A 19,646-nucleotide genomic window follows, 5' to 3' on the forward strand; every position below is an offset into this window, starting at 1 on the left:
GGAGGGGGTGGCTCCCACCATTATTCCAATTTGCAGCCCTCCGCAGCATGGTCCCTGACAATGGGTCTGTCTAATCCTCTCTTAAAGCCATCAAGTTGGTAGCCAACTGCCTTCTGTAGGCATAGGAGCCAACTCCTAGGGGCTGAGGTCCCTTTGCTGTCCCCAATAAAATATTTGAGGCGGCTGCCCCCCAAAAAACATGGAGTGTGTGCACCATGTCGTGTGACTGATTATGCAGTGCAGGGCTTACCTGTGTCCCCCCCCCCCCATATTTTATTCAAGTTGGCACCTCTGTCTTTAGGAATGACTTCCATAAGTATGCAGTGAGTAAATGAATACTTTATTGTATCTCTTTTACCTCTTGTGTCACAACTGGAGCACATATGTAGCCAGTCTATGTGAGGGTAGCTGAAGTCACCCATAACTACAACATTTCATTCTGGGAATGATTCCTCAATGTCATTCTTCATCTCAAGATCTCCCCCAGCATTTTGATCAGATTGACGATACCACATCCCCAGTAGTAAATTACTCTTGAGTTATGCACACCTCATTGACAGGACCTGAAGATGATACATCAGGTATTCACAAGTTCACTGTCTCTGGATATGGTAATTCTGACATCCCGGTCCACTGATAAAATGAGATATATTGACATATATATATATATATATATATATATATATATATATATATATATATCCTGCTCTGTTATAAAGTTTAAAAAGAAAAGAGAGACCCAGGGGTTTAAAGAGCTCTCAATATCTAATCAGTTCCAATCCTTGACAGTTGTAGAAAAGCTGGTAATTGATTGCAGCCCATTAGCTGCATATAAGGTTAGTAAAGCTAAAACAAAATATTACATATTAATCTAAAAAGAGAATTATTATTTTTTTAAGAGAAAGATTTTTACTTAGCTGGAAACAAAAATGTTATACACTGTCTCAGGCTCAACATAATGTCATGATCTTATTAACCAATATGGAAAATTAAACTTATCATTTTCTGGAAGAATCTCCACTGTAAAGATGGCAGCATTAATGAGATTTTGTGGGCATTTTGCAGTTTTTCAAATGGTTTTCCCTTAAAATTCAGCAAGAAGGAGGAGGAGGAGGCTCTGAATATTACTTTTCTTATTAATTAAGGAAATACGCTCTTGTGAACTGGATTGATTTGATCAGGCTTTATGGAGTGGGGTACATTAAAAGCCCATCAACAAAATGGCATTTATTGCCCCAAACCTTGTTCCACTGACGTATACCAAATAGTACAAATTGTTTAGCCCCTGCAGGTGATTTCTCTAGACCAGACGGATCAACAGATGCCAGCTAAACAGGTAAAAAGAGGCAATCGGGATTCTAGCCGTGCCCATTAGGACATGGTAATAATTTCCACTGAATAAGCAATAATCCTCTGGCTAGGAACAATCCAGGCAGGGAGTGAGCAAGAAAGCAGGTGGATTTGTCTTAATGGTGTTGGGAGAAATCAGCAAAGTTCATTCCAGCCAAAGAAGATTATCCCGTTCAGAAGGGGGAGGTGGTGAGTTTCACCTGCATGTTTTCATTACAAACTAGCACGGCAGAAGAAACCGCTCCACGGAGCTGGGCTTCTGATCTCTTCGCAGTGAACGAGCATGCAGGTGGGTGATGCATATGGATGAGAACATAATTAGGAATGGTAAGACCTAGAAGGATTTCAAGCTCCCGTAGCAATTTCCAAATTACAAATGGTTTTAAATAGCCTTCCTATGAGCAAAGGAGCTGCTATTTGGAAGAGGAGAAGCTCAAACTACAAGTTATGGAAGGACAGTGCCTGACATCATCTCCAAGGATGTCACAAGAGCAACTCCCTAAAGTCCTGGAGGATTATTCATTTATTTGATTTATACCACACCTTTCCTCTAAGGAGATCTAGGTGACATACATGGTTTCCCACTCCCTATTTTATCTTCACAACAACCTTGAGCAGTAGGTTAGACTAAGATGATAATGTTGATATTGATGATGATGATTGCCCTGCTCATCTGACTGGGTTGCCCCAGCCACTCTGGGAGGCTTCTAACACACATAAAAACATAATATAACATCAAACATTAACACCTTCCTGGTACAAGGCTGCCTTCAGATGTGTAGTTCTTTATCTCCTTGACATTTGATGGGAGGGTGTTCCACAGGGAGAGCACCTGCTGGAGGGCATATAGATCCCCAAGGCATGTCCAGCGATGTCACAGGACCTGAAGCTCTCTTAATAGGCCTGCTTAGCCATAGATTTTTATGGACTTCGAGCTACTCTGGGCAAATGTATTTGGTAAATATGTGTGGTAATTACACAGAATATTATTCTCTGCAGAGATGCACTAGGGAGGATGATTTGCATTAGAAATGTGGGCTATTCATGTAAATGACTGTGTTATTTGTTTATAAAAACAGATTAAGACTTGTCTAAAGACCTAGAAGTGAGCCATATGTAAGAGCACAGAGACAGCCTCTCGCATCTTCAATGTGCTCTGCATGCCTTTTTCTAATTAAGCTGTGCGTATATGGATGGAGGAAAAGGGGGGGAAACTGGCCCATTGTCTCCGCAATTTGCATATTGCTAATTATGGACATTTGGAGAAGCTCTGTGCTTCTGATGCTAGCTGCAGCTCTTCAACTTACATTGTAGCTTCCATCTTGCAAAAGATGATCTCCAGTGAATTTATCCAAAGGATGTTTTTTTAATTCCCCAAAGTAGAACAGAGTGGTCCATCTTGTCTAATGGGATGTAAGCACCATTTCCTGGTTCTGTGCCTGCTTAGCACTGGTTTTTTGTTTTTTGTTGTTTTTTTAACTAGCCCCTTTACCACCTTCACTGGCTATATAACACAGGTGGGCCAAAGAGTGTTAGATCCAATGGGGGCCAGCCTGTTAGGAACAAATCTTTACCCATCCTCTGTGTCTCCTCCCCTCAACCTTATCTCCTCCAGGGTACACAAACCCAGCTCCTTCAGCTTCTATTCCAGGATTCTGACAGTCCTTCATTGCCCTTCGTAGAATATCTTCATAGGAACTGAAGTGTAGGTGGGTTCCCACAAGGCAAGACACAGTGATAACAGCAAGAACTTTTATTGAACTAACAGAACTGGAGAACTGCTTATATACATTTCTGAAGGCCTGGGCCACTCCCACCCCCAACGTGATTGGCTGTCTAAATTTCCAAGCTGTGGATCATAATTCAGAGTTTAAGGGCCAATGGCAGAGGCCCAAATCCTGAAATATTCTGCAATTGGATATCATGTATTGAAGCAGAACACAGGGGCTCAGAATCCTTAACTCAGGCAAACACAGACCACTGAATACTTAACAGGAACTGCTTTATACCAAGCGATGATTTTGCCCATCTACCCCAGTATTGTCTGTTCTGACAGGCAGTGAATTTCCAGAGGCTTGCTAATGACCTGCTATCTAGTTCAAAGAGATGAAGCAGTTACATTTTTCAAGCAACGTGAGAAGAAAAATAAACCAAGCATGTAATTTTTGCCACATTTCAGACTCAGAGCCACAGCAAATTCTTGGTAACGAGTGCAAAAACTGCATATAAGAAAAGAGAACTCATTTTCCAACAGTTCTTTTTGGGAAGATGCTTATTATCAGTCCTAGAATTAATGAGATGCTGGAAGCGTCTTCTTCCTTACCTCACAGCCCCACTGAGGCAAAGGGAACTCTGGTTTTGAAGGCCTTGTTCTGTTTTACTGTGGGCGACTTCAATATTTTGGGAGGGTAGATTTAAGGGTCAGTTTCTAAAAGCAGGTTCTCATAAAGCTGAGGGCTGAATTTAACAGCTGAGCTGCAAAATCATCGCAGAAGGATTTTAGTGAAGGTTGCATCTTTTATGTGTCTGATGCAGCGTCCAGCATCTCAATGATCTCATCTTTTAATTTTAAGATTTATTAGCAGTCCTAATAGGCTATCACAATTATGGAAGAGAGAGAAAAATGAAATGATTAGATTTTCATATCAACACTTTAAAAAAAAGAAGTGTAATAAATTACTTAATAAAGAACATTAAAAAAACCTAGTTGGTAACACACACATTGGCTCAAGAAGGTAATGAATGGTTCCCATTGCCTCAGAAAGTCATTAATTATAATTTCTTCACAGTACAGTCTTTTTTGCTGCAGATCATTTTTTAATAGCAATACTTCTGTGGGTCTAGGTTATTTGTTGCTCTTTCTATGTGCTTTCTGATTATAACCCAGTGACAGAATATTCAATGTGCATTCCAGATCCTTAGTCTTGATTAGGTGTGCAATCCTATACCCAATTACCTAGAAGTAAGCCCTAGTAAACTCAAATGGACTTTCCCGCAAGTAGACATGTGTAGGATTCCATGCTCTCTATCTTTCAACTATTGTTGAAAGTAATAGTAGCAGTGTAAGACAAACACAACCCATTGCACCTGCCATCATTTTCAATACAACCCCAAAATATGGAACTGGGTGGCATGGTCACCAAGAATGGAAATCAGAAGAGCAATCCAACAAAGGGGAGGGAGGAATTGAAGACTGACAAACTACCAGATCCAAAACTGCTGGGCTCTTGCTGCCAGGACAGAAGGAGGGGATGTTTTCCCCTTAGTACTGGTCCTCTGTTGGTTTTGCTTGAATTTTACCATTTCCCCCCTGATCCCAATAAGAGGGGAAACAAGTATGCCAGCTTCAGGGCTGATGTATTTCCACCCATCCACCACATCCCAGGGGAACAGGACAGGCTAAATCCCATTGGTCCTTTGCACTGTTGCAACATCAATGGCAGAGGATGGATGCCGGCAGAAGTTTCTACAGCTGCAATGAAGATGCCTCCACGAAGATGTTTTCTTTTCAGCTTTGGCAAGGGAAATCTGTGCCGTCATAGGGTTCCAAGAATGCCTCTGCAGGAACCATAGATTGCAACCACATTTTCCCCACCCACCATCACTTTCCTTCATTTTCAGTATTCAATGCTTCTCTTCTCTGATTTGCCTAAGGCTTGCAAGAGTTAAGCACCCTTGAGACATACCTTCTAAATATATTTGTTGCCCTTGTAACTTGCTTTTCTGTATTTTACAGCAAATGTAATCTGAAAAATTGTAGTGCCCACTGAGGCACAATTACTTGACCACTTATATCATTTGTCCATTTTATTCTGTAAATCCCCTCACCCCTTCCCATTAAACGAAATAGCTTTATTGAACTCAGAGCAGCATTTCAAAGTTGTTCAAAGGGTGTCAGGTCTCCTGAAACACATCCTTGCCTACTCAGTGCACTCAGAAAATGCCTAATTAGCAAAAGCTGATAAAATGGTGGCTGCACATTCATGCTAGCATTCATAACGTGTCGCTGTTGCTTATGAAATTTGCTTTTTATAATTTATAATTTTTTTTTCTTTAACGTGTCTATTCTTGTGACTACTGAGAAAAGATGGACCCCTGTTGTTTCTTGGCATCTCAGAGTCTAGATCAGGATTGAAAGAGCAAACATTAATGGTCAGAGGCTTCAGTACCTTGGACAGATCTCTGTACTTTCCCCATGGCGAATACTGTACTTCCCGACACAGGTTTCTATCTTCCTGCATTTCAGGATCCTACAAATGGATGGATGAATGGATAGATTTTCCCTCAGTTTTGGAAGCAAGTAAATTTTGCAAATAAGAATACTTCTGCATGATGCTTTATACTGACAGAATTTCCTTCTAATAGAATTTGGGTATGTTGGTACAGAATTCATGCTGTTTCCCCCCCTCCCTGTGTACATGGACTTGGCCGTAGGCTGTGAGCCTCTAATAGGAACTAAGGTGTATTGCTACTTCCTGTGAAGGATTCTTCCATACTGGATGAACAACAATAATCCATTCTACCAATGATCCCAAACATCTCTCAAATTCCTTGGAACTGGGTTGCTTCTTAAATGGGGCTCCATCCTGTCACTCTAAAATACATGGATCCAAAATGAACATAGAAGTCCCAGCTTCCCCCAAAACCTCACTTTCACGATGGTGCCTTCAACAGCCTCTTCTTGTCCAGCTTGTATTGTGGGATGAAGTGTCCTGTTTGTCCTGAATCTAATGCACATCAATTTCTTCAGGTAAGATGTCAGACCTTTGGTTTTTCCCTTATGGCATCCACTTTGTTTGTAAATGAAACTTGAGTGTGGGTGATGAAAATGGGGATCTGCTAAAATTTGATATTGCCACACATACCCCCATCCCAAAAAAAGCAGGTATATTCTCAAAGGTGTTGTGACCCATGCATTGGCTGCAATTGTGCTTGGTTTGGAAGCTGCAATTAGGATGCTGCAGGTAGACTACTGAGTGGTGCCATCTAGTCATGCATATATGGCACTTTATATGTCGTATAACGCTGGTGGTGCTGTGGTCTGAACCACTGAGCCTCTTGGACTTGCCGATCAGAAGGCTGGTGGTTTGAATCCTTGTGATGGGGTGAGCTCCTGTTGCTCTGTCCCAGCTCCTGCCAACCTAGCAGTTTGAAAGCATGCCAGTGCAAGTAGATAAACAGGTACCACTGCGACAGGAAGGTAAATGGCCTTTCTGTGTGCTCTGGTTTCTGTCACAGTGTTTTGTTGCACCAGAAGCTGTTTAGTCATGCTGGCCACATGACCCAGAAAGCTGTCTGTGGACCAATGCTGGCTCCCTTGGCCTAAAAAGCAAGATGAGCACTGCACCCCATCGTCACCTTTGACTGGACTTAGCCATCCAGGGGTCCTTTACCTTTTATTTATTTATTTATTTATATTTATTTTACTTTATATTCTTAAAGATCAGCACTGGCTGCTTATTTCTACCAAGCCAAGTTCAAGGTTCTACTGCTGATGTATAAAGTCCTATACCACTTGGGACCAAGACACCTAGCAATCCCCGTCCCCTACAACAGGACAAATCAGCTGAAGTGATCTTTAGAAGAGATCCTGCCTGTTGTCATCTAGAAAATCACAGGAAAAATGAGTTCTCCAACCCTCTGGAGTATTCCCCCCCCCCAAAAAAAAGAGAGGTTTGGCATGCTTTATTGGTTAGATATTTTAAATGTCCGGCACAAACCCATAGCAACAAAGGAAGCTGCCTTATACTGAGTCAGGCCATTGGTCTATCTGGCTTAGTATTGTCTACATCGATTGGCAGTGACTCTCAAGGGCTTCAGACTGATGCTCTGCCACCTTGCACCTTCTGCTGTTTGTTCAGGGTGATATAGTTCAGTTATTAATTGTGCTGTTTCGAACGGTGGACCCACCTAAAGTACAGTGGTACCTCGGGTTACAGACGCTTCAGGTTACAAATGCTTCAGGTTACAGGCTCCACTAACCCAGAAATAGTACCTCGGGTTAAGAACTTTGCTTCAGGATGAGAACAGAAATCGTGCTCTGGCGGCAATGCAGCAGCATTAGCTAAAGTGGTACCTCAGGTTAAGAACAGTTTCAGGTTAAGAACAGACCTCCGGAACGAATTAAGTTCTTAACCTGAGGTACCACTGTATTTTGATTATGACAGGTAATACTTTATTATACTTTAGCTGCATTCACACAGCAGTTTACTGCATTTCCCAATTTCTCTAACTTCCACAATATATTTCAGCTTTTACACCATGTAAAAGCCACTTCTGGAAAACTAGTGGAATATGGTGCTTATTTAGCACTCATTTCCATATTATTTGATTCTGGGGGTTGGGGGTGGGGAATCCATTTGCAACGTCTGTAACCTGGAAAATCGCAGGAGTTAAGTGATGGGAATTGGGGCCGTATACCAGCATGCAGTTCTTTCCTGCTGTTTTCATGGGGGAATGGTGTGGGAACAGAGAGGCCTGGATGTGTGGAAAAGGTGAGGAAGTAGCCATGGTGTGCAATGACGTGTGTTGCTGTATCACACCACACCCTCACCAATGGGAGTAAATTTAGCGCAACATGATGGTGTACTGGTTGAAAAGCCACAAGTCCACAACAGGTATTGTAGTGTGAAAGTAAAAGTAGAAAATGTGGCAAAAGCACTGAAATTAAAATCAGGAAAATGAATGCAATTTTCTCCACGTCTGAACGTGCCCTTTTGGCAATGGTTTTTGCCAAAAATGCAGTCTATAAATCACCTAAATAAATAAATAGGTAGCTAATGACAGTATTAGATATCTCAAAACATAGCAACAGTCAAATGACAATACCAATAATATTTAAAAAATCTGATTTTGAAAACAGCCAGCTGAACTAAGAGCATATTTATACAGACTCGTGATAACAAACCAGATGACAAGGGTCAAAGGCCTTTGTGAACAAAATGCCAAAATGTAGATGTTCATGTTGGCTTTAATTCAAATACTGCCCTTTAAAGTAGTTGCCATATTCTGCTCCCCACCCCACCCCTGCCCAGCTGCAGTTGCCTCATTGGGCTCCGCTTCACATTCCAGCCAGCATTAATTTTTGGTAATGTATTTGCTGGATGCAGGCAGTTAATTTGTATTTTGCAGAAGTCCCCCTCCTCCTCCGCCGCTCCCTGCTTTATCTGAGGAACGTCAGCGTCTTACATTACACAGGTGACCTGAGGAAAACAAAGATCTGCTGGGATTGGATGGGAATAGAATGGAGACATTCATTTCCTCAGCATTGGTGGTGTAATAAATCAATCTTGACTGTGCTGATAAATTGAACTTCAAGCTTGGCAAGGTTCCTTTTCAGGTGCAATCCAGTGTGAGACGCAGCAGGGAGCCAAAGCGGAGGGAGCCCGTCGTTTTCTAGCATTTCCTTCTGCAAAAAGCTACTCGCTAGGAAAATCAGCCTTTCTCTAATCATGGCATATCTGGCAGGGTGGGGGCAGATATCTCTGATAGAAATACTTTATTGTCACTGTACCACTTGTTTACAGTGAGATTAAATGAGCCCCCCCCATCTCTCTGTCCTTGTTACACTATGTGTGTTGTCCTACGACCACCAACCCCAAACGTCTGTCTTCCATTCAGCAGCCTCACGGCCCACGGGTAGAAACTGTTATTTATAATAATAATAATAATAATAATAATAATAATAATAATAATAATAATACATTTTATTTATAACCTCTCCTCCCCAGCCAAAGCCGGGCTCAGAGCAGCTAACACCAGTAAAAATAACACAGTTTACATAAAATCACAATCAGTTAATGGAAATACATTCTAAAATCAATTCATTCTTTAACCTGTTGGTGTGGCTTATCATGCTTCTGTATCTCCTGCCCGAGGGCAGGAGATTAAAAAGGTTCTGGCCAGGGTGTGAGTCATCCCTGAGAATGTTCCTCGCTCTTCTGAGGCAATGTTCTCCTGCGATAACATCTAGCGGACTCAGGGGACAGCCCATGATATCATGTGCTGTCTTCACCACCCTCTGTAGGGACTTTCTGTCCATGGCTGTCAAACCAGCGTACCACATCGTATGAGAGAACACTTTCTATTGTGGACCGATAGAAGGAAATCATCAGTTGCTGTCTAACATTGTTCTTTCGCAAGACCCTAAGGAAATGAAGTCTCTGTTGGGCCCTCATAACTACCTGGGCTGTATTGACCTTCCAAGTAAGGTCTTCATTAAGATGGACTCCCAGGAATTTAAAGGAAGAGACTCTCTCCACACAGCCCACCCTGCGATACAACGGGGCTAGCTCCCCTCTCTTCCTCTGAAAGTCCAACACCATCTCCTTTGTCTTGCCAATGTTTAGGTGCAGATTGTTCTCTGAGTACCATGTGGATACCTTTTGAACCTCCCCCCTGTACACAGATTTGTCTCTGCCTGTAATTAAACCCATTATGGTGGTGTCATCAGCAAACTTAATAATTGCAGTAGATGGGTCAGATGAAATGCAATCATATGTATACAACGAATACAGGTATGGACTTAGCACACATCCCTGTGGAGTGTCAGTGCTGAGCTTCAGGGACGTAGATGTAACAGGCCCAATCCTCGCTATTTGTGGAAAGGACCCAGTCCAGAAGTTTGTCTGAATAAGCGCTAGTGACAAGAGCTGGGTTTTCTAAAAAGCCACTTTTAATTTATTCATTTTATTATTATTAATTGATCGTCCCCCTTTCCAGCAAGGGGCATAAAGTGCACGGCTTTCTTCTTCCCCATTTTCGCACAACCATTCTGTGAGGCAGGTTAAGCTGAGAGACAATGCCTGGCCCAATGTCACCTGCGAGCTTCATAGCTGAATGGGGAATAGAACTCTGGTCTCCCAAGTCCTAGACCAGCACTTTAGGACCTGTGGCCCTCTAGATGTTGCTAGATTCCTATCATCCAATAGTGGCCATGCAAAGAACATCTAAATAAATAAATCCAAAAGTTGTAGATCACTGAAGTTGCCGAAAAATCGACCTCATGCAAAAGGATATAAGAGCCTTCCAAATTCCATATGCATTTTATTATGCCTCCAGTTGTATTATACATACAAGGTGAACTCTTTTGTATTCTGAGAACTTGGGGGCTAGATTCTTGAATTATTCCTGATTTTTATATTATTAATTGCCATATCGGCCTACCTTCTCTATTCATTGTTTTGTATGCTCTGTTTTCTACATTGTTCTTCTGTCTCCATGAAAGACTTCTCATCCAGGTCTCCAGCTACACAGTGATGTCCTTGTAATTCTTTCTGCTAATGCACCCAGTGAAAAGTGTGATGGTGTAGAAGTACCTCTCAATATAAATGAATGCATCCCTTCCCCCAAGATAGATTGTGTGTTGTTTCCCACCATGCACACAGAAAACAGGAGTCATATCTTCAGAATCCTGGAAGTGTTTCTCTGCTAGATATATAAAATTTTCAAAAATGTCAAGGAAAGCACCATGGCAAGAACACTTTCCTTGCGATCCACAGAACAGAGTTTGCATTGTATGAGTTAAGGCATACAATGAGTTCACAAAGACCTCTTTTCACACATCTCAGTGCTACTTAGCGTTATAAAAACTTTATTGAATAATCAGCAGAGGATTCTTCAGGGTGCATGAATAGTCACACAATAATGCTGCAATTACACGTAGTTGTGTTAAAAGGAGGCAATGCACAAGCGTGTACAAAAATCAGATACATATAATGATTGGAGCACAATGGAACATATGTACTTGGCTATAGCCATTTCCATAGAATCAGAGACTCATATAAATTGTAGAGTTGGAAGGGACCACGAGTGTCATCTAGTCCTGCAATGCAAGAATCTTTTGTCCAACATGGGGCTCAAACCCATGTATCTCATAGCTTCCTTCATAACCTGTGCAATACATTACAAACTGTATTTATTATTATTATAATGATAAAAGTTTTGCAGCGTGAAATCCCAAACCCAGTGAAGCCACTGAGAGCTGCATTTTAGCCACTTTCTGTGAAGGATTTTCCTCTTTTATAGTCATGGGTTTTCTTGGCTATTAAAGTTTAGGCCCTGATTCTGCTCTGAAAGCAACATGTGCAGGCAGTGGCAACTGAATAGCAATTTTATCACTGACTTCAGCTGAAAAATATAGGATAACAGTGTTTTGCTCGTCAGGAAGCAACAGAAAGGGGCAAACTAAAGTTCTTGTGACCATCTCTGCCAAATCCCAAAGGACTGCACAGATTCTTGCATGCCTCTTTTCATTATCCTACCCTTTCCGATAAACTTACAATGAGTAATTAAAAATAGCAATAAATAAATAAATAAATACACTGTACTGGGGCTGGAGTAAGTAGGCCAGCTACTTACTCCAGCCCCAAATGGAAATGCAAATGGAGAAGAAAGTAATTTGGGGAGTGCTGCCCAATGTTCAAAGCCAAGCTTGGAAACAAAGGGAGGATGAGGCATTGTGGGATGCCTGGAGAAGGCACTCCATAATGACCTAAAAGGACATGTGAACCCTAACCTTTGCAGACAATCCGAAGGACTGTCAGTATAAATGTTCTTCATTTTTATCCCAACTTTTCTATTACAAGCTCTCAAAATGGCTTACAAAATAATAAATACAAGAATAAGCAAAATTATAAATATAACAAAAATTCATTTTAAAAAACAACAACCCGAAAACAGTGTTTTAGCAACAGTAACCATATCATTTTAAAAGTAGCAGCCCGTGAGATTAATCAGATATTCAAAGCTTGTTGAAACAGATACCTAAAAAGACACTTATAAAGAGCCCAGGGAGATCTCTACCAGGTATTCCAAAGTTTTGGGGCCACTACTGAAAAGGCCCTGTTTCTTGTAACTTGCCTGTCTGAGCTGCCACGATGAGATGGCGAGCAGTGCTTCCACAGCCAATCTTACAACTCAGGCAAGCGCATTTTGGAAATGAGCTGCTGCAAGGCCCTTTAGGCCACTGCGTATTTGTTCACTTGCTCACTGTTCCTCACTGCAGCCATATAACTATTCCATCCTGGTTTAACAGCAGATACTCCTCAACAAATTGAAATGATGCATGACTTAACGCCATAGTCTTCATTGTCACGCAGGTGCTTGATCAGTAACTCAGGTTTTCTTTTTCTTCTTCTTAGGGAAGTGCTTTTTAAAGAAGCCTCAGTCAATATGCTAGAAGCATGACCTTATGATTTCTGGCCATTGTCCATGCTGCACCCACAAGCAATCCCAAGAGACATCAGTGGAGCTGCTCCCAGTGAATGAAACTCTTCCAAAATCCCACAAGAGTCACAAAGCTGGACTCAAAATGTCCCCCATATACAGATAAAAGGATGTCACTTCTGTCCTTGTGAAGGGGCCAGGTAGCTTGGCTCAACTCTTCTCCTTTGCTTTACTTCATGAATAGAGAGTCATCATCATCCACTAGCGAATACCAAGGAGAAATGCATTAAAAATGGTTTTATCCTGCTCTACTGCGCTAGGGGCTAGCCTATGAAATGGTCTCCTGTTATACCTGACCTAGTCATTGCTATTGGTTCCTTCACAGGACCTGGTCCATGGAGGTGGGCGCCCCTAGGGCAGATCTATCTATTGGTCCATCAAGACCAAGACAGGCAGAACCACCACTGCCATCAGCAAGGAAGAAGGGCAACTCCATCAAAGCCTCCTCTTATGCTAATTCTGCCATTAACCCAGCCAACTTCACGAAGACCTGTGTGGCAGGAGCAGCTCTGGTCTTGTGGCCCAGACTTTGCTATCGTTCCCAGATATGGCGTGCCTGGTGTAGTTCAGAGTAGTCAGTGTAGTCCCTTCTGAGCTCAACCATTCAGTAACTGTCTCTAGATCAAATGAATCAACTTATTTCTGTTCTGACGGTTTTGTACATATTCAGAAATAAGTTTGTTCCATTCATTGCAGATTTTTATAAGAAATAAACAAAAAAATCTGCATTTAAATTGTACCTAAAATATGCAAATTTTCCCCTAAAATAGGAAGGGTGGTTTGGGGTTGTTGTTGTTGTGCTTTGCATTTTTCATGTAATAGATACATTTTAGCACACTGCAAAATTCAGAGAAGTATGCAATCCACTTATTAACTGCTTTCTGGTTTACTTGGAAGTTCTGGAGCTACAGACTAATCTGGTTTGCTTTATAATGTGGACTGTATAAAATTACCCTCCATCCCCACAGATGAACCTAGGAAGCCAAGCTCCTGGAAGAGCTCTTGACCCAAGGGTTTCATTATCCTGTCAATCACTGCAATCACTTGAGAGTTATACAACCAATGAGGTGCTCCATTGGTTGGGATATTAAACAGAAGACCTTGTTCTGCATAACAGATGGCGCTGTACTACAGCTGGGGGAAAAGGTGTGTGTCCTTACCTCAGACTCTTGAAGATATATTCCTTTGCCATCTTTACTCGTATTGTGAAAGGCCTCTGCAAAAGGAAGAAATGAGGGAAACTGATATGATGATTCCCAGGAAAGGAATGCTTCTTATAGTCATGCTTGAGAAGAATAGAGGATGTGTGAGAGCCCATAGCTCATCTGGGCTCATTCTAGTAAGCTATTGTTTATCTTAGGGCAGATCCACACCATCTATTTAAAGTGCATGTTTTCCACCAAATAATAATGGGAGCTGTGGTTTCCCCTTCACCAAGCTACAATTCTCAGCACCCTTAAGAAACTAAAGATCCCAGGATTCTTTGGGGAAAGTCATGTGCTTTGAAAGTGTGTTGAATGTGCTTTAAATGCACAGTGTTGCTCTCTCCTTAATGTCCAAAGACAGTCATTATGTTACAGACAGAGGACTTGCGACTGAAACCCAATTTTGCTTGGAGTCCCGCATGAGAGAAATAGTCATCTGCCTCCTCACCCATCATGAGTTCCACACGCAGCATGAAGCAGGCAAAGCTCTCAAAGGTGATGTTCAGACCAGGGTTCCCATATCGCATGGCCAGCAGCTTGCAGAGTTCATTGCTGAGGGAGATTCCTTTAGTAAGATAAGAAAACCCCCAAAGACATTTAGGCTTACTGTTCAGATTTTCCACATGCAGTCACAGTGCAAACAGTTCTGGACAGCTTTTCATATATTTAATTTTATCCACCTGTCCCCCCAGTGAAGAACACTTAAGTCACATTTGGTGAGAAAGCTGCTGGACGTTTAGCACCTATTGTGGCTAAACTGCTCATTTATTCTTACGGCTACAAAAACACTGTTATGTACTGAGTTGACTAGGATCCAAACTGAAGCAGTCTGATTGGTCCTAGAACAATAGGATCCAAATTGCAGCAGTCTGATTGGTCCTAGAACAATAGGATTCAGAATGCAGCAGTCTGATTGGTCCTAGAACAATAGGATCCAAATTGCAGCAGTCTGATTGGTCCTAGAACAATGCAGCAGTATGATTGGTTGGCAGGAACCACCCAATCATGCTCCAGATATAAGTGAATCCACAACCTGATTCACTTACAGTAGAATTCCAGAATTAGCCAATCATGTGCAGTCCATTGTGTAAATAATGTATATAAAGCAGATACTTTGAGGGGACTTTCATTCATTCCTCCTCACCACTATGAGCTGAATAAAGAGCATGAAATCACTTTGTGACTCTGAGTATATTTCAAACACCATGCTGCTTTTAATCAGAGGGGTGTGAACCTGTCAGGGACTCGGCAGAGGGGGAATAGTGGAGACCGCCTCTCCCCATCCTGACCCTTCCACGGAGGAGGAAGAGGAAGACAATATAGATTTACAACAGGCATTTGAGGGAGATAGCAGCTCAGAGGCAGATGAGGGGGAAAGCTGGGAAATCATGGGAGAGCCGGAACAACACCCAGCTGACACATTGTTATTAGAAAGTGTTCCCAACTTCCATCTCCCAGAACCCAGCAAGCCTTAAAAGTAGGAGAGCAAAGAGCCCAAAGACAGAGGGCACGTAGCAGCACCCATAGAAGAAACAATGAGAATGACGAATGAGGAAGTGGGAGAGATGAGGGGTGGAGATTTATTCAGGACAAGGCCATTATCCAAGAGGCTGGGTTCTACAGCCTCTCTGTAAAGAGTGACATAAAAATGGACGGTAAGAAACTTTTCCTTGTCTTTATACTTTCCTGGGCAACCAGCCGGGAGCCGCTGACAGCACCTTGACAGAACCCAGGCACTGAAAGTTGGACTTGATTGTGACTAGTCCTAGTTATATTATTTAATGCATTGATATTATTCAATCTTGAATCCCTTAAAACAACTCAGTGGGGTAGGAGAGGCTAAAATATAGCGACAGGCTAGAATCACCCAATAAGTTTTGTGGCAGAGTGGGGATTTTAACCTGGTTCTTGCTGGTCAGAGGCTGACACTAACCACACTGGCCTTACATATGAAGACAGTGGAAATGGTGGCAGTGATGATGCTGGAAGACAACTGTGCTTCATTCAGGAAGCCATCCCTCCCTTCACCAGAACCACACAGAAATTTGCATGCCATCAATTAAGAAATTACTGCCATGAAGCACATGAAAGTAAAGTGCTGAGAATCACTGGGATTTAAGCATCTGTTACATGAAGAGCAATGGAATATGCGACGGAAGCGCACCAAATCAATTAATAATGCATTTCTTAATTTAATCACACAAAGTTTGTTAATTTGATGTTCAAAATGCTGTATTTTTAATTGCATTATGCTTCCGGTGATGATTGGCTTATTGTTGTCATACGGTGTAGCAAGTGAATTGTAATGAATTCTAATTTCATTTCTTTTCGTATACAGTTTTGAAGTGTAACTTTTATAGTGCTTTCTATATGTTAGTTTCAAGCTAAATTAAGTTAATTAAGCTCCAGCTCCAGTGTCACTGTGAACTGTACTAATCTCATTTAACAAAGCTGTTTTCCCCGCACCTTGCCGCCATTTACCTTACAGCCATTTTTGAATCAAGTGTAATTATTGAAGAGCCAAAAGTTTGTGGCTGAAAATTAATCCTCAGATTCAATTCAGCTCATTTCGAGAAAAATCTAGTGGGACAAACAACTTACATTTCAAAAAACAGGTCTGAGCAGTGTAGGTTAATGAATCTGCTACTGTGTTCTTTGAGCGTGCAGTTTATCTGGTCTGATCTAAAATGTGTGACGATTCAGAGATCTGGCAAAACAGATCCGTGCTGCTTGCATTGGGTTATATACTAACTACAGTGGAACCTCGGGTTACATACGCTTCTGGTTACAGACTCCACTAACGCAGAAATAGTACCTCAGGTTAAGAACTTTGCTTCAGGATGACAACAGAAACCGTGCTCCGGCGGTGTGGCGGCAACAGGAGGCCCCATTAGCTAAAGTGGTGTTTCAGGTTAAGAACAATTTCAGGTTAAGAACGGACCTCCGGAACGAATTAAGTACTTAACCCGAGGTACCACTGTATTTGACTGACACATAACAAATGTGAGTAGTGGGACATCAGATTAATTAGGACACCACTCTATGGATAAATGGGAATCCCATGAGTGAAGCTGGTAGAAAGAGGTGGATTCCAAGCCCTTATCAGGGATAATTATTATTTATTAAATCTGCTAGCCACTTTATCTTGCCCTAGGCAACTCAGAGCAACCTGCAACCAAACAGATAACCTGATGATAGGACAATGCTGAAAACTGTGTTTCTGGCTCAAATGTTTTCTTGCTCAAATTTGCCTTTAGAGGATGTTGTTGGACTGCAGCTTCCATCGCCATTGGGATGCTGGCTGGGGCTGTTGGGAGATGCAAGCCCAACAAGATCTGGAGGACCACAGGTTCTCCATCACTGACCTAAGAAGGCTATGTAATCTATATCATAGCATCAGTCCAGCACAGGAGGTTTCAGCACATGCCCAGCATATCTTACAGCAGGGGAAAGGGCCAATGTGGTGCCCTTAGATGTCGCTAGACTACAACTCATCCTTGATCATTGGCCACATGGGCTTGGAGCTGATGGGAGCTCTACTTGGAGAGTCACAGGGTCCTCATCTCTGCAGCTCTTTCTGGAAGAAAGTCAGACTGGATCCCATAAGGACCAAAGAACACAAGACCAGCTCACAGAAGCCAACCAAATGCCTGGGGGACTTCTGCAAGCTTGAATGCTACAAAAACAAAACTCTTCCTTTTTCCTCACCTAATTCTTGCACAGATGCCTGCAGCTCTACTTGATCCAAGGTTCCTGTTTGCTGAATATCATTTTTCTGGAAAACTGCCTGTCACAAAAAATTAAAGAGGAAGATAACTAAGTAAGCAGGGCACACCAACCCATTCACCCCTCAGCTGGCTACACCTGCACCACTGCCACCCCTTTCTTCATTCAATGCAAAGGGTGCAGAGGTCCTGAGGCCACCTGAGGGAAGCAGACAATGCTGGCAGACTGCCTAGCCTGAAAAGCAAAACAACAGAGTTATCCATTTTGCTGCAGATGGAGAATTGATAGGACCATCGGAAATATATCTGCCTCTCTGTGTCTGTCTGGCTACCTTTCTGCCCATCTGGACGCAAGCTAAGAACAGAACTACACACACACACACAAGCAGAGAGAGAGAGAGAGAGAGAGAGGTGGGAGAGGTCGTAGCTCAGTGACAGAGCATCTGGTTAAGGTTTGATGCAGCTCAAGTTCCTAGCCCACCTTTAGCTTCCCATCCTTCAATGGGGAGGGAGCAATTTCAAGGCAGGACAGAGGCCAAAACATTGCCCTGTTCCTGCCCATGCCTAGAAGAAGCAGAATAAAACAGTGCAAAACAATAGACTAAATTATGCACAACAAGAAAGATTGTGCCTGTTTGCTTAATTTATGTAGGCTGCAGGGTTTAGTTTCCTGTTGAAATATTTGGACTAGCTTTGAACTTCAAAATGGCACTCCTATCTTTGCCACTCCCATCTGCAGGTGGCAAATAGGTGGTTCTATGTTGCTTTTTTCTGGCTTGTGAGCAGGACTGTTGCATGAAAGATTTGGGCAGGGGGAGAAGGCGCTTAAGCTGGCTGTGGTGGCTAGCAGTGGGTTCTTTCCTTTCTTTTCTCTCTCTCTCTCTCTCTCTCTCCCCCCCCCCTCCCCAAATGTTGCCTGCTTGACAGCAGCTCTTTTAAAAAAAACTTTTTTTCTGGATGCCACAAAAACCTCTGGCAGCCAGGGTAGAATTCTGTCCACACCCCGTTAGGCAGTATTTTTAATATTGTAAAAAAGTGGTTGGGTTGGGAAGAACCTGACACCAGGTTAAGCTTAACCTTTATTAGTTGCTTGTGACCTAGTAGACGCCTGGTGGGGGGACACACAGCATCCTTGCCTGCTCACCTATCAGAAATTCTTTTTTCCATCACTGGCAATTATAGGACCCCAGGGATCTCCAAAAAAAGCACAGCTTTGAGGCTGAGGAGGCAGGTCGCAATGCCTATCTGCCCAGTATGGTTTCCACCTGGTGCCACCCTGGTATTTTAAAGAGGGGGTGGCTCAGCCTCCTCAGAGGGGCAGTGGTACATGCCCTTTCCCCACCCCTCCTCCCTATGCCAGCACCAGCAGTAGAACTGGGAGAGGAAGGAGGCAATTGCCCCTATTGCCTCCCTCTCAACTCCAGTACTAGAGGAGCTTCAAAAAATGGTGAGAAAGTAATGAGGTTCTTATCCATAGAATCTCCACCCACTCAATCGTCATATTGGCGCGCGCGCACACACACACACACACACACACACACACACACACACATTTCTTACCTGGTACTGAAGCAGCTTCTTCCATAGGCATCTGAATTCTTGAATGCTCAAGGTGCCGGTGTTATTAAACTGAATCGTGTGGTCAAGGTGTACAATATTCAAATGAAGTTTGTTGCTGGGGAAGAATGAGTGAACCTGGAAAAGTTCTGATTAGACCAACCTGAGAGCAGCAAAGTCAATGACTTTGGATTAAAAGTAGAGAAGCCACCGGGGGAATTTCTCGATTTTTGTACTTCTACTAAAAATGTGACCTAGCGCCTAATGCAACCAAAGTCAAAGCTACGTTATTGATTTCAAGAGGTCTTTGAACCTTGCCCCAGGGGCTACTCTTCCTTTTCCTAAAATCAATGAGCATTTTCTCATTAACTTCAAAGACAGCACAAAGCAAACTATGGACTGTGTATTCATGAGAGTTAAAACAAGCACATACACTGTTTACTCAGATTTAGTCTTTATAAGGGCAACTTTCAGCACAATTCTAACTGTGTCTATTCAGAAGTAAGTTCTGTTGAGTACAATGGGGTTTACTCCCAGGGTTGGGATCACAGCTTTGGTTACAAAGAGAGACATCCTGGCCTCC

At 42.5% G+C, this 19,646-nt stretch overlaps 1 protein-coding gene across 1 annotated transcript in view; it reads right to left on the bottom strand.

Moving 5' to 3' along the window:
- Positions 1-10,919: 10,919 nt before the first annotated feature.
- Positions 10,920-19,646, bottom strand: part of LOC310703640 (calpain-14-like) — a 54,799-nt gene continuing 46,072 nt past the window's right edge. Inside the window, exons 18-22 of the mRNA XM_083496083.1 lie at positions 19,067-19,135; positions 17,490-17,568; positions 14,230-14,346; positions 13,737-13,792; positions 10,920-12,777 (exon numbers count right to left, since the gene is read on the bottom strand). Coding sequence (XP_083352209.1) covers positions 12,751-12,777; positions 13,737-13,792; positions 14,230-14,346; positions 17,490-17,568; positions 19,067-19,135 — 348 coding nt within the window. The 3' untranslated portion in view covers positions 10,920-12,750. The remainder of the gene's footprint in view (positions 12,778-13,736; positions 13,793-14,229; positions 14,347-17,489; positions 17,569-19,066; positions 19,136-19,646) is intronic.

This window comes from Podarcis liolepis (genome assembly GCF_965112155.1).
Source record: "Podarcis liolepis genome assembly, chromosome: 3".
Classification (NCBI taxonomy): domain Eukaryota; kingdom Metazoa; phylum Chordata; class Lepidosauria; order Squamata; family Lacertidae; genus Podarcis; species Podarcis liolepis.